Consider the following 15,554-nt stretch of genomic DNA (forward strand, 5'->3'; position numbering starts at 1 on the left):
AAAGTTTACTATTGTCAACCGATATCAAATCAGTACAGCAATTCGTGATCAGTATATCTTGATCTAATTACTTTCTGGAAAGAATCGAAATAGATCTAAAGAAATTTCAGATAATGGAACAGGCAAAACAAGAAAGGGAAAGGAGGAGCATAAACAAAAGATAAAAGAAGAACAAGGAATGAAGGATAAGGTTCTGAGATACAAAAAATAGGATCAAGTGAAACTGTGGTGGTACGAGGAGAAGCATAAACAAAGGAAGATAGTTAAAAATTAAGTTGTTAGTATGTGTATACATTCTATATAATACTTTCAGGATAGGAAACAGTATCTTGTTTAATCTGAACAATGCTCACTGAGTCCATATATAGTCCGTATAAGTTCTTTTTATTTTATTTTTATTTTTTAAATAAGGAGCACATCAATTACAGGGGTCTTACTGTTTCCATGTCCTATGTGACAGTACAACTTTCCTCATCATTATCTCATGGATTAAGAAATAAATCCATCCATCCATATATACATATATTAAAAAAAAAAAGACTGCAGCATTTATTGATGAAAGGTCTTTAAAAAAAAAAAAGGAATCCTTCCTCTAAGTACATAGAATCCATTGGTACTGAAATTAGAAGGGATGTGCGAGTATAAGCAGTGTCAAAATTCAAAGGCTGCTGAATGGAGATCCACACCTTCATAAAGGGAAACGAGTCATTACAATTTGCACCTCTTTTGCAAGCATATCCCCTGACAAATAGCTCATAGCAAAGAAATTAATACACGATAAAAATCTGATATCAAAGGCACTCTACAGATTGTAACGAGGCAATTCTCAAGCCAAAGAGTGTCCTAAGTCTCCCACATTAATACCTAATACTAACAACAAATTTGGAATCATTCCTCTTGGTGGAAAAGCTCACCTGCACAGTACCAAGTGTCAAGCACCCAACAGACACTCAGCAGAGCAGTTCTGACCTCTGACAGAGGATGCAGCCACCTCATGCCACTGTTCCAGCTGCCACCACTGAAAAAACTACACACGAGTTTCAGAGGAAGGCCTTTCAGAGATGTAAGAGTTGTCATCAACTTGAATCAGAAGCCAGCAACATTGCTGGGCCTAACACAAGAATCTTCATGGCTTTTCTATCATTTTCTTTACATGTCTGCTACTGTCTTTGTTAAGATTTACTGCCTACTTAAAATTTATCTCTTGGCTGTTGCATATTGGTCTCTTTAAACCACCACGTATGAGGAGGGCACGAACGTCTTGTGGCAGATAGAGTTTTAATTACTCCTATGCTGGAAAACTTACAAGCATCAATAACAAGTGGGAAATTTTTGAAACAGTTATATTCAAATTGACTGCATCCATTAATAAGTCAATTTAAAATGAGATTTTTGAGCATCTGAGAAATAAGAGAGTAACAGATTTACTTGTTGATTGACAACACGTCAAAAAATCAAAAAATATATATTCCAGAAAATAATCATTTAAACTATAATAGCAGTGTATGGTATTTAGACAATTTTCTTTTCAAAATGGTCTATTTACTAAGTTCCAAACACAAGCAACAGTTGCATCATGTTACAGGAGCGGAATCACTGCTGAATATCAGTGAAGGGTAATGGGATAGATAAAAGTTCTCTAAAAGAGAAAGCACCAGAACTAGCAGCAAGGTGGGGTTGGTCAGCCCTTCATTTGAATGTAAATGTAATTATGAGGCTGGCAGTTTGGCTGACGTCAGACAAGATCTTGGTAAACCATTACCACCAGCACCTGGTAACACAGTTGATAATAAAAGAGGATGAAGTAGAAGATTCCAAGCAGTTTGGCACTATTAGGAAAAAAAATCAAGCTACTATTTTTTAAGCAGCAAAAGAAAATACAGAAGAGCAAGATGTTGTGACAACGTTTACAATCTGCAAGCATCATGTATGTGAGCTCTCTCTTGGATAAAGAGACCAGCATGTATCCAGGACCTGCAAGGTGCAGCAACAACAACCTGCCAGTGCAGAACTTTGTGCCTGCTCCCCCCTACTCAGACTACATGGGGTATCACCACGTGCCAGCTCCAGACAGCCACGGACAGCCCGCGGGAGCCTGGGGACCCCACTACGGCCCCCAGAGGGAGGACTGGAACGCTTACGGCCCGTGCCCAGGGCCCTCCGGCACGGCTGCTGCCGCACAGCTCAGCGGCTCCTCTCCTGGGCAGGGCTCCTACAGTCCAGCTGAGTACAGCTCCCTCCATCCCGCTGCACCCGGGGGGTTACCTCCTGCAGGCACCGTTGGCACACAGCAGGTCTCACCCACCAACCAAAGGCACAGCTCTTACGAATGGATGAGGAAAACGGTGCCAACTAACACTACTGGTAAGTGCATACTAAACTTTCTACCTCAAAAAGAATTTTTCTGCTATCACTGATCTTAGAAATAATTAACTTAACTTAAAGCACATAGGTTGGTGGATCATTTATGACATTTATTTAACCTACTACTGCTTAATGCAGTTTTAACTAAATTTGCACTAGTTTCACTTTCACCCCATAAAGGTTTTATATGACTACAGTAGAGTGGCTGTTGTGTTTACACATGACTACATCTAACTCACACCTGAGTATCTTTATTCTAACAAATATAAAGCATTACAGATGAAAACTGAGACCTGAAAATGTTGCTTTTAACAGTTACGTGCAAAACCACTGCATAATTATTTTGTGCCACAAGGTAAAGATCAATATACAAGCTGGCTTCTTAAACCTTGACAGACCTTTAAATACTTTCAAAGAAAATTATGTGATAATGCAATTTTCATCTGTTGATCCTGTGATATTTACTGTTCCAGATATTTATCAGATGAGAAGAAATATACCCAGACAAGTAATGACCCAAATACTCAGCACAGACTATTTTGTTTGCAGACCATGTACCTCTATCAGTAAAGCTTTTGCTTCATTTACTTTCAAATCAAAATTCTGCAGTACGATTAGACAACTAAATTCACTTTCTTCCAAGCGTCAGTCATTGATGTGCCTGTTTCAGTCACAAGCCGCGTGCCAGAGGAACTTTTTTGTGTATATTCCCAAGGTGTAAATTGTGTGTAGCAAGGTTTATTAAACCCATTGTTAAGGTTAAAAGTAGTAAGTGTGTGTCAGACAGCATCAAAGAAAACACTCTAAAGAAATAAGTGCAATGACAATTGGAGCAGTTCTAGAAGACAGAAAATCAGCAGTGCCACTTGAGAAACAATCCTTCCAACATTATCACTCAAGAGTAAAATTAGTCTAATAATTGTTTCTCAGTTATAAAGTAGATATGTGCTGTTTCCTCCTTGTTACCAAGTATAAAATGACTAGAGGACATTAAGGTACTGCAATGTGTTAGTTCCACTGGAAGCCTTTACAAAGGTCTTCAAAGCCAGGCAGATTTCAAGTCTATCCCCCCCAACTATGTATCCTCATGTAAATCTGCAGTAACTTCATTAACATCATTGGAGTTTTCCAGGTGTAAAAGTGATGCAAGAGCTAAGGTAGAGCAGAAGCAATTGAGACTGCTGCAACGTCAACAAGCCAACCCCTTCTGCCGTGTCACTGAAGTTTAAACACATTAGGATTTTTTAGCTTAAAACATACAAAATCTAAACCTTAGTTTTATATATGTGTTCAGCTCATCTCTAGCCTGAAAAGCACACAGATCACACCTATGCTGAAATAGCTCATGATAAATACTGGACAGGTGAACTGGGGGCTGTGCATAGATAAATGTCCTGAGGCTTTACAATCCCAAGGCCCAGCCCTTTGAAGTGTTACCAACAGCTCAAGACTTCACTGAATTTGACTCAAGACAACAAACCTGCTTAATGCAAAGGGTTTGGGAAAGTAAAACACAAACATGGCTCTTTTGCAAAACAAGGAAAGTACCAAATTACATTTGGCTTTTCATCAGTGCTTTTAATACAATGTTAAGTGTAATAACTGGAAAAATTTGGCACAAGAAGTTACATGAAATTAAATTCCAATATAATTGCAACAGTAAAATTATGGAAGTAACTACATATTAACTTGTCAGTCCTTTCTCTAGAACATAAAACCTACTTGATGCCACTAACTCCTCTCTGAAACAGACTTGCTCTCTACTGGCTCCTCCCCTTCAATCTTATTGCAGATTAATATTGCTCTTTTTCTAAACTTTCAGGATTATTTAGCCCTGAATTTTACAAATATTTATATACATACATATATCCTTAACATCACTTACAGTGCACAGTCACACCAATTTATGTGAGCAGCATGGAAAAAAAGAAATCCAAACACATCTCATTAAATGAGGAAGCCTACTAAAATACTAACACTGGGAACTATTTTGGGAAACAGAGTGTTAATTGAATTTTTTCCCTCTATTTACACTGATTCAATATATTCGGCATTTTGTATGAAAAAAAATCAGGAAGGCTGAAGTGAAAAATTTACCTGAGCGAGACAATCTTTAGGATACAGTAGCACCACAAAGGCAGAAGTGCTACATGCTTACAACAGTTCAAATCTAGTTTGAAATTTTTACCATTTGTGTATCTTCTAAGTAGAAAACCATAACTTCATGTTCAGAACAAACTTTTTTTCTTAAATATACAGACATTGCAAATGGATTTATCAACAAGAAAGAGAAAGTTTAAAAAACAAACATCCAAAGTGTGCTTGGTAAAGGTATCTTCCCATGCAAGCTCCAAAAATGAGAAAAAGAACACTTCCAGTATATCCTAACATCTTCAACTAAGCAAGACTAAAACTTTGGACTAAATCATTTCTAAACCCTGTAAGCTCGTGTAAAATGTGCAACTATATGAGAGCAAATCTTCAAGGCATGAGGTTACTAAAGAGACCATGTCTAAACAAGGGTCGACAACTTTAAAACTTTAAATTTGTATGAAATTTCAGCTAGGAATGATCCTTCTCAGTAAAAGAACAACTTCAAGGGGCCCACGGAAAAGGACAAGAGTATTTTTTATATTTTGCAAGATCAGCTTCAGGTTGCTCAGTGTTTTTTGTTTGTTTTTGTTTATTAGAGTATACTCAATACTTTTATGTCATAACAAGCAGTGATGTCCATATAATTCAGATTACATCACAGCAGAAGCACAGTTAGAAAGCAAAACAGAAAAGAGAGAAAAAGGGCCAAGTCCTCTAACACTAATTTATTTTACTTTGTAAACTAGTCGGGACATCTATTTTCCACTGGGCTACATTGTCTTCAGTTTTGAGGCCTATCTGTCATATTGAGGCAACAGACCCTCTCAACACTTCTCTTCGCTTTGATATGCAGCCTTGTCTCTTCCTTCTCCCTTTTTTCTTCAGGAGTTATATTGCCGGAAAGGGTGATGATTTTCACAGCAAATAAAGAGGCCTTCTCCTAGCTTTATTGTCTTCAGAAGAAATGCTCTGTGAATTTTATGACCAAGGGGAATGGGGAAAACTGCTCCTTTTCTCCACCCCCTCAAATCATGGTTATATTTGCTGATTATATTGAATCCGGAATAACCCTGTTGAATTTTAACTTCTTTTCAAAGATTACCTTCTAAGCCTTTAGTTTACAAGGAATCTGAATATCTATACTCTTGTTAGCATTATAACCATCATCTAGAGCAAATATTTCAAAGCCGACAAATTGTAACTTCTAAAAAAGTAAACTTAAGTTTATTGAATGTTTTCACCCTGCAAAATTAAGCAGGAAAACCCTGTATGCTAGAAATCAGAGCGGCACAGAATTTATGAAAATGCCCTTCATTTTCTGTATTGCAAGATGTCTTAACCTACGTTACCTTCATATAAAAATGTCTCAGTTTATCCCAAATGTTTGCCCCGAAGAGAGCTGAAGAAAAAATACTCAGTTTATTTCTGTCCTTTTTTCCTTCTGCTAAGATGAAAGAGCCTGACATTTGTTTAGGGCTTGTAAATTCCAAACCAATTGGCTTGTGTTTCTGAATGTAAAAGGAGTTCTTGATAAGATCTCCTTGTCGCTCTTTTGTGTGGCGTGTGCTTCATCTTAACACCTCAGTGGATTTTAGGGAACCACTTTAAAGGAGTCTTTGTCTTACAGTTTGTCCCAGAAAACTCACATCAAAAAAACAGAAACCTGGGAAGATCAGATGAAAAAGAACAACTACCTACTTGGCTGTTAAAAGTGAAAAAGGAAAAAAATAAGTTGAAAAGTGATCTCTCTGTATTAATGCTAGACAAATAATTGTTTTAAAAAGTGTAAGAAATGAAAAATATCTTCTAAACTTCTTCTAAACTTTTCTCTTAACAGTATTCATCCAATCAAAAGAAAATCATTTTACAAGCTTTTTATTGTCTAGTCTTATAAGTTGTCAAGTGCCTTCAATTTCAAATGGAAACTCAGCACACCGAGTAACCCCAGCAGAACTATACAGGCACTCAGCATCTTGCAAGATTGCACCTTACTGGAAAAAAAAAAAAAAAAAAAAAAAAAATCACATTGTTATTGAACTTACAGTACAGCTAAATGGACAGGAGACACATTTTTAGTGGATGTCTCTGTGTTACAGAGGTGAGCTATAGAAGCCCAAATAAAGAATTAGGACGTGGCAGAAATAAACACACTGTGACTGAGAGTCAGTCTTGAAATTCCGCAATATTTATGTCCACGTATATATAGAGGTCACTTAATTGGTATCCAGTACCAATTAAGGTACTGCTACGAATTTAAGATGCTTCAGAACATTTTTCACATAAGAGCTTTATATTTAAATGTATGTTGAGAGAGAGAGAGAGAGAGAGAGCGCACACGTGGAAGAGGGAAAAAGATAACCAATGTGCTTCCAGAACATTCAGGAAAAAATACTTATTTACTACGCATCTCATACTCCTTCTCTATAACAAAATAATCTCAGAAAATAGTCTTATGCAAGTACTCTGTAGTTTTATTAACTACCTGTAAAATGGTTGAGAGGTGTGAAAGAAAGATGCTACAGAAAATCAACTTCAATGAATTAATAACATTTCTTTCTCAAACAGGTAAAACAAGAACAAAAGAGAAGTACCGGGTTGTTTACACAGACCATCAGAGACTAGAATTAGAGAAGGAATTTCACTGCAACAGATACATTACAATAAGGAGAAAGTCAGAACTTGCAGCAAACCTTGGACTATCTGAAAGACAGGTACCCAGAGACTAACCATCGCCTGCACCCCTTCACCAGACACGGCTGCTGTCAGAAGATACAAACAGCATTCTTGTTCTGTATGTAAAAGTAGCGCCAGGGCAACTATGATAGTTTGCAAGTATATTAGCACACAGTGAATACACCACACGATTACAAATTAATGCATAGGTTAATTTGACAGAAATCAGGTAACTAAGCATTAGGTGTTCATCTATAATAGAAGTATGGAAAAGTAGTTATTTTTACTTGCAAAACAGCTTGCTAAGGCAGCTAGGAATTAAACAATTTGGCTTAACATTCTCTTAGCTAAGTCCTCAATTGTTATGACACGCTCCATTTTATTTTAGCATGTGTTAAGGAGATTTCACAGGCAATTTTCAAGTTAGGATTTCATTTGGCTGTCATATTCACAGGTACTACAAACACCTATTATGTACAGGAAGCTTTAGGCTGTGAAATTTGGTGCCAAATTTTTATACCCATCATACACGTAATAGACTATCTGCTCAGAAAATGTTCAAGTGCATGCTTAGATCAATTGCCTACTCGGAAAGCACCTCTGCATTCCAGTTAAGTATATAATTAAGCACTGTCCTGAATAAAGACAGCCTCCTGAGCTATACTAGTTGTGTTCATACAAAGGTTAGAGGGATTCAGGAGTTTTCCCTAGAATCACTGTGTTGGAGCGCGCATCTATGAAATGCCTGCAAATGTAGCAACTGTTGCATCCAGTCCTCCTTATGTAACAATTTCAGTGGTTCTGCTACAGTTGGAAGATAAGGGAAGATTGGCGGTACTGAATAAAGCAGCTCATACCTTAGCAACCAGACTTACTGCCCCCAGGTAAATTTAAGTAAGAGACCTTTCTTTTTAGAATTTTACAAACTATTGTTTGTATACATACTCAGACCTTTAAAATATCCTCCTCTTTTGCATTCAGTCTGTGCAAGGACATGGAACAGAGAGGGATCACTTGAGGCTTGGAAGTATGAGTAGGCAAGCAATAAGGATGAGTAGGCAAGCAATAAGGATTTTAGACTCCAGCACTGGGTTTTTAGAATCATCCTGTAGTGCAGCAATGTTCAGTCTCAAAAACCAAACAGCATGCAGACTACACTCCAGAGACTATAAACCAGATTGGATATTAGGAAAAAGTTCTACACTGAGAGAATGGTTGGGTACTCACAGCATGAGGCAGTGGTCACAGCACCAATACGCCATTGGACAATGATCGCAGGCACTGTTTAAGTTTTAGGTAGTCCTGCATGGAGCTGGGAGTTGTACTTGATGATCATTGTGGGTCCCTTCCAACTCGGGATATTCAATGGTTTGCTAAGCAGCTCTGGGTAGTAACTAAGAAAACAAGTCTACCACCGAAGAACTTCAGTTTGTCATGCACTACGATATAGCTCCATTGCACAATTTTCTGAGAACTGCAGTTATAGAAAATTCAACTGCCCTGTTCTAATGTTACAAGTTGGCTGATTGAGAATACAGACATACCTGGAATAACCAGTGATTCTGCACAAAACCAACTGTTAGTTTTATCTAACTGTTGCTCTTCTCTTAAAGCCATCCAATTTTTGATTGGTAAATTTTCTTCAGGTAAGATGTAATCAAAACATGATCTATTAGCTGCTGACACAGCTAAATGTATCTTGCTGTCATTACCTGTAAGGTAATAATGAAATAACTAGTTGGAAAATAATAGATTACCTACAGCAAAGGTAGACCTTTCTATATAGTACTGTATTCAGTGTACCTCAAAGGATGTAAAAAAAAAAAAAAAAAACAGTGAAGTCAGAACAGGAAACATTAAGGAAAACAAATGGAGTTTTCTGCTCATTTACACCCTCACAAAAGGAAAAAAAAAATAGATACTTAACTAAAATTGGGTTTCACATAGATATGAGTCTTTCAGTATAAACAATTAGTTTGAAATTGACTGTCCTCAAATAGCACTGACATAGCTGTACACAGGACATACCAGAGAACCACAGAATCAGATGCCTATTAAAAAAATTAAAAACAAAAGATATGCATCCATACACAAATCACGATAGAAGAAAATGCACTCTCACTATTTAGGTTTGAATTAATCTTTATCAGAGATGAAGAAGAAACCTTAAAAAGTATTTTCTGATTGAATCTTCCTTTAAGTTTGGCACACGCTACTGTCCAAGTTTAGATGATGAACCACGTGGATGCTGAGTATAAGCGAGAAATCTGAATGCTATGTTCCTAAATAAAACACAGCAAGGTCAATTTACACCACATCTAAGAAAAGCAAATAATTCTCTATTGATTACGATACAGACAGTGAATACAGAGTAACTTCAGAATTTCCCACTGCACAAGTCCAGCACTGGTTTTTGGGAGTTGAACTCGGGGTGTTTATTTGTTTTGCTCACATTTATTTATTTTTTTTTTTGTTGCTACTTGTTGCTGTAAAAAGTTTGACTACTTTAAACTAATCAGACATCACTTATAACATTGCAGGTAAAAATCTGGTTCCAGAATCGCCGAGCCAAAGAAAGAAAAATAATCAAGAAGAAAATCTCTCAGTTTGATGGCAGTGGGGGCTCAGTTCAGAGTGACTCTGGTTCACTCAGCCCTAATGAAATAACAAGTTCCCTGTTCCCACCACCACACGGAATAAATGTATTACAGTCTGCTGACATCCATCAGGTCATAGTTTCAGAATGAACAGTGGGGGAAAAAGAAAAACAGAAAAAAAGAGTTGTATGGATTTTTTGTTTTTGTTTTTAACTCCCTCTATTGAAAACTCAATTTTGCAAAGCACCATTCTTGTTTAACTACCTTCAGAGTACTTATTTCCACATAGAGGATCTGGAACTATTACCAAAATATTTCAATTAAAGAAATCTCAGGGAGTTCGTGCTGCTGCTAATACTCATCACTCAAAATCTTTTGAATAGAAGATAATTTACATCAGATACCGAAGCAGAAAAAGATACTGCTGAAGATTCAAGCAAACCTAATTCTAGTCTGCTCATGTATACAAAGAAAACTGTCAGTGAATTGATTATAGAGTAATACTGCATAAAATGTAAGATGCTGGATGTATTTAGTTTGTTACATTTTATATAATTAAACAGTAGATTTTATAAATATTCACATTTAATGTGTACTGAAAATTAAGTCATTTTTTGAAAACAACTTTTTAAACACTTAAACACTCAAGAGACATAACAATGTTACGCCTGGCGACACATTGCGTCCCATTAAATAAAATGAATAGTCTTTGTATTCTATGCAGTTCTATCCAAGCATGGCAGTCTCCTAAGCAACAGATATATAACAACACACCAAGCCTGATAAAATTTGTTCAGTTGTAAAAAAAAAATGCAACAAACTGTGATGTGTGTTAATAAATACCAAATAGTTTGAAGATGTAAATATTACTTGTACTTCCATCTTCAGTGAACGCATGTAATACCATCGAAAAATTAGAGGAGAAATGTAATGGAAATAGAACTGTTACTACCATCACACTACCAAAAAGCAAATTAAGAATTTGATTAATATCTCTACAGCTTTCTCAAATAACAGACATGAGCCACCAATTTCATGTGTGACACTTATTTCAGGTTAAAAGGCAGACTTTGTATTTCAAAGCTGTTATTGAGCAGCTTAGCATTCACTGTCACAGCAAGCACGTACCTAATGTGTGCTCCAGAAGGAGCACAAATTTGGGATAAACATGCTCACAGAGCGGTTAGCTTTTGTTACTGGTCCACACTGTCAGAGGAGATAGTATCAGTATCTAGAAGGCAACTGATGAGACTGAAAAAAGTAGCAAGAAAACACAAAGTGCTAGAAAAAACCTAGACATTTCAGTAGTCCTACTTATGGGCATTTCCTAATATGAGCTTCTCTGCTGCACAGAATTAAGTGCTCCATATAAAAGCCTTCATTTCATTGGAAAGGTTATCAAAAAAGAAAAATAGAAAGTACAGTTATCTGGCATATGAAAATTCATACATCACTCTTCATTTCAACAGCATCAGACTCCTGGTCTTAGAAATAACAGGTCAAATTCTGCTTAGTGTCACCATGCATAGATAATGCACTGAGCAACAACAGGCAGAACTTGTCACAGCATTCATTATCTTGATTCAATACATCTGCAAACTAAGATTTGCCAATTATTTAAAGATAACTCTATTGGAGTAACTCCATAAAAATAATTCAGTCAGGAACTACTAGAATAACATTTCTCCAAAAGGCATTTTGTGGGTCATTCTCCAATGTATTTTTATTAATCGCCTATTAATGTGGTTGAAATAAACAGACATATATTAATGTAAAGAAACTGCAAATGGAAAAACATACAAATATAAATATTTGTAAAAACTGAAGCCTGTGGGAATATGAGACTGTGTTTGGACATCTGTAATGAATTTGGGATATTCTAAAACTGCTCATTTGGTTACGGTGCATGTGCTTTTATGTGCATTTTAGAAATAAAGTAGATTTGTATGTATGCTCTATATATGCTGCAAATATAGAGCATACATAGAGCATACATACAAATCTACTTCTGTTTATATGAGCACAGGTATATCTACTAGCAGACATCTGGACACATACATGCTGCTTTGCTCTTCAAAGAGTTTGGTATTTACTACATAACAGGTCTGGGAAAGGAGGGATTCATAGTTCCACCAGCCTCTCTACCTATGTTGGCTGTTGATGCATGAAGGATGTAGAATGTTAAAAAAAAAAAAAAAAAACAAGAAGAAAAAAACTCGTCATACATTACACTTAAAAGAAACAAAAGCACTATTATCTTGCTAATCAGCTCCAACATGGAAAGCCCTGCTGCTACAGAAGGGTAGGTGACAGCTGTTCTGAAGGTATCTGTGACAGAAACAAAAAGTGAGACAAAACTTTTTTTTTTTCTAGGTGGTTTTGTTTTCTTTTCCCCCTGCTTTCCTCCAAATTTTATCACAAACTGAGACTCTAGGCAGCACCACAGTGATTTGGCTTCATTAACTAATGAACTAATTAACTTCTAAATATGGGTCTGGGGGAGAAAAGATGTACAGATTTATTTAATTACTGTAATACTTATTTTACAGCAGAAATCAGAGAGGATTCTATTGAAATATACTTGGAAGAAAAAAAGAGTAATTCATCGATGAGAACATACTCAAATCCAAATTTGGCTACTACTATTAGTAATACAGTAGTAGAAATAAAATCCTGGATCATAAACTTGGCAACTTCTTGAAACTAAGATTATTATGAAAATTATCTACCTCTACAATAGGTATTTTCAGTGCAATCACCAAGTAATCCAAGTTGTAACCTTGGATCTGAAACATGTTATTAGTTGCTGCTTCTCTTGTGCAGTTGAGATTAAATAGTCTGAAATGCCAATCAACTTAATACTTTGCTCCATGAACTGAAACTCCCTAGAACTTGCTATCTTCCCTGTGTCTGATATCAGAAACGGAGCAAGTAAAACACGAAACATCTAAACTTAGTGCAAACTCAGAATACTGCCTACGAGTACCTCATACAAAGACAAGATACAGAACAGCAGACCAGTAGAAGTCTGAACATTTCATAAGGCAGTTTTCAGATGGCCGGAGCAACCTGCTCTGAGTGAGACACAGATCTGTCTCAGGACACTGGAAAGAACATGCAGGGTTCTAGTAGCACACATTTTATGACTGCCTTCTGATAGCTGCAGCTCTGAACACCATGTTTTAAAAACACACTAGCCATCATTTTCTGTGTTAAAATTCAGCATGTGATAGAACCATCAAATCTCAGTTACTTATAAGCTTGCTTCCATGTTAAAAACTCAATGGTTAAGAAAGCATCATTATATTGAGGAAGAAATCGGGCCAAGGTCTTCAGAAACAGGCCAACAAAGCAACACTGTGGTTTACAGTAAGGTCTAGACTAAGTGTACCTTGCAGAGGAATTTAGAAGCAATTGGATATGAAATAGGTCATTTTTAAAACTATATATGTACATACATATACAATGAAAAGTTGACACAAGGAAAAAAAGCAACCTAGAATTTGACAGCAAGTACCTAGACAGAAGTGTTTTGGACAGAGAAATACATGACTGTCACCAAGCAAGCATTCAGCAATGACTGCACTGAAGGCAGCAGCACAAGTGGTCATTCACAGGGCAACTGGTTGGTTCAAGAATTTTCAGGGGCATAAGGCTGCCTGGTAATGTGACACTATTCTTACAGCCTTCAGTTTGGTTTTAAGGGCTCTTAGCCTCTAGCAGAAGAAAACAGACCCTGCTACTTCAGCACACACCTGTACATAGTCACTGACCTTTGTTCTCCACATATCTAGCTCATTGTCCACATCCAACACAAACACCTTTCTAGTCAGTCACATGTGTAAATCCTGTCCAGACCTTCACACCAAGATGACTGCTATAGCACAGCCAGACCAGTTTTTATGTTGAATATACTTGCAGACTACTTTTAATGTTTGTGTTCAGGCATTTCTATATGCATTCCGACACAGAGCTACTGCTTACTTTCACAATCTAATCTTTAATTATGATGTGAATTCTGTGCTCGGATATGGCCATTTACTCTACCTTCCTCTCTTGATACAAGAGAAAGTGCAAAAATCAGATTGGAAGTCACCAGCACCCCAACACATGGGCTTTTTGTTGTTGTTGTTTTAAAACATTCAACAGATACAGTGCTGGAAAATGCTTCCCTAATAAACTAAGACAGCATTTTAATCTACACCATGGATTACTCCAAAATGCTTCCTGGACTGTCCAACTTCTGCTCAGCAACAGCACGCAGCCTTGAACTTAAATGCCTGTGCCCAGCTCTTTCCCATAGGAAATGCTGCACGGGACAGCCCAATACACCCCCTGCAGTTATATTTTACACATCATTACCTTCTTCCTGGACAATTCACCAAAGTTGCCAAGAATAAAAACAATAATTATTAAAATCTGTAGAGCTGATGCACAGCACCAAGCCTATAATTTCTTAAAGCGCACGCTCAGTCATGATCGAAAGTTGCAAGTCTTTGACCTTCAGTTTACTGAAGGCAGACACGTTGCATTTAAATGACAACCAAATAGAAGCTGGCACATTATTAGTAAACCTATATAAGAATTTACTTCAGTGGTTTCAAGATCTTCTTCCCAAGGATTACGATTAGTACATACACAGTAGAAAGTGAGGAGAAAAAATACTAGATTGTCAGTTGAAGAATTATTTTCGCTTTTTCAGCTTGTTTCTAAACAAGACATCTTTTTAACATGATCAGTGCCAGGCAGGTATATTCTGTCCTGCTTACTCTTTCTGCAGTTCATCACCAATAAATCACTTTGACAAAACCGTGAGATCAGCACAGAACACACAACTCTATTTCTTTGGAAAGAGCCATTTTCTCCCAGTTACAGTTTTTCCTCACACATCAGTGCTTGCTCGAGCTGCAGCTCCACACACGAGGCGCAGCACTCAAGCACACAGCACTGGTTATCAGTAACTCATGCAGTTCTGCTTTAAGAAGCAGTAGAGGTATCAAAAATGAAGTCAACTGCTTTTTGCTAATATCCAGAAAGCCCTGAAAGATAGCGAAGAAAATCGATGAGGGAAGCTTCTCTCAAGAACAGCTGATGGGAACAGAAATCTTTTCCCTCCCCTTTTTTGCAGGTAAAGGACATACAGGGCGAGCTCCCTTCCTCGGGATACACTAAATGCATCCTTTGGCAGTACCTACGCTAAAAAGAACCTCAAATAAATAAGTCTCTCAGAACTGTGTCTACCACAGCCTGCCACAGCAGGTGGCTGCCAGCCCCAGCAGCCCTCCTGAGGGCTCTTCTCAGCTCTGGGGCTCTTCACGAGAGTACTCCCTTCCCTCTCAACACCCCATTATTCTGCATGGGGATCGATTTCCAAAATAATAATAATAATAATAATTAAAAAAAAAAACACCAAAGAACCCCCTCAGGAAAACTGTATGCCCAGGAAGCTCAGCCCGTTGCACCTCAGCCCCCACACGGCTCCCTACCAACAAACCTGCGAGCGCTGCGAGGGAACAGCAAGTAGACAGCTGAAAACGAAGGGGCAGGAGGGAAAAGTCTGTTCTCTGTTAATTTTACTGAAAGAAACCCCGCAGAAGTACACTCGAAGCAGGGCTCGGGAGTCAGCGCAGCGCGACCGCCTGCTGCTCTCCTCAGCAGCGCCTCGCGCCCCTGAAAAGGGCGGGAAGGGAAGAGAAACGAGACACGCGCCCAGGAACCGCCACGGCACCACTCGCGTGCGCGGCAACAGCGGAGAGAAGCACGTCCACGCGCGCCCTCGCACACAGTGCGCATGCGCACCCGCCTCTCCCCGCCTCTGGCGCGCGG

General features: G+C 37.9%; 1 protein-coding gene and 1 long non-coding RNA gene across 2 annotated transcripts in view; one reads left to right on the forward strand and one right to left on the reverse strand.

Moving 5' to 3' along the window:
* Nucleotides 1–15,521, reverse strand: part of LOC112532291 — a 90,085-nt gene extending 74,564 nt beyond the window's left edge. Inside the window, exon 1 of the long non-coding RNA XR_003074822.3 lies at nucleotides 15,223–15,521. This is a non-coding gene — a long non-coding RNA (uncharacterized LOC112532291). The remainder of the gene's footprint in view (nucleotides 1–15,222) is intronic.
* CDX4 (caudal type homeobox 4) lies at nucleotides 1,780–11,554 on the forward strand. Its single transcript, NM_204614.2, has 3 exons — nucleotides 1,780–2,364; nucleotides 7,024–7,169; nucleotides 9,672–11,554. Exons 1-3 carry the CDS (start codon nucleotides 1,926–1,928, stop codon nucleotides 9,876–9,878), a joined length of 792 nt encoding a protein of 263 aa, NP_989945.1. The 5' UTR covers nucleotides 1,780–1,925; the 3' UTR covers nucleotides 9,879–11,554.
* Nucleotides 15,522–15,554: the final 33 nt, after the last annotated feature.

The sequence above is a fragment of the Gallus gallus genome, chromosome 4 (assembly GCF_016699485.2).
Source record: "Gallus gallus isolate bGalGal1 chromosome 4, bGalGal1.mat.broiler.GRCg7b, whole genome shotgun sequence".
NCBI classification, from domain to species: Eukaryota; Metazoa; Chordata; class Aves; order Galliformes; family Phasianidae; genus Gallus; species Gallus gallus.

What these genes read in the sequence shown, in the direction of transcription:
- CDX4 (NM_204614.2), top strand. Translation starts at nt 1,926, where the DNA reads ATGTATGTGAGCTCTCTCTTGGATAAAGAGACCAGCATGTATCCAGGA. An exon ending in GGTGCCAACTAACACTACTG is followed by an intron (nt 2,365 to 7,023) that starts GTAAGTGCATAC and finishes TTTCTCAAACAG; the next exon opens with GTAAAACAAGAACAAAAGAG. An exon ending in TTGGACTATCTGAAAGACAG is followed by an intron (nt 7,170 to 9,671) that starts GTACCCAGAGAC and finishes ATAACATTGCAG; the next exon opens with GTAAAAATCTGGTTCCAGAA.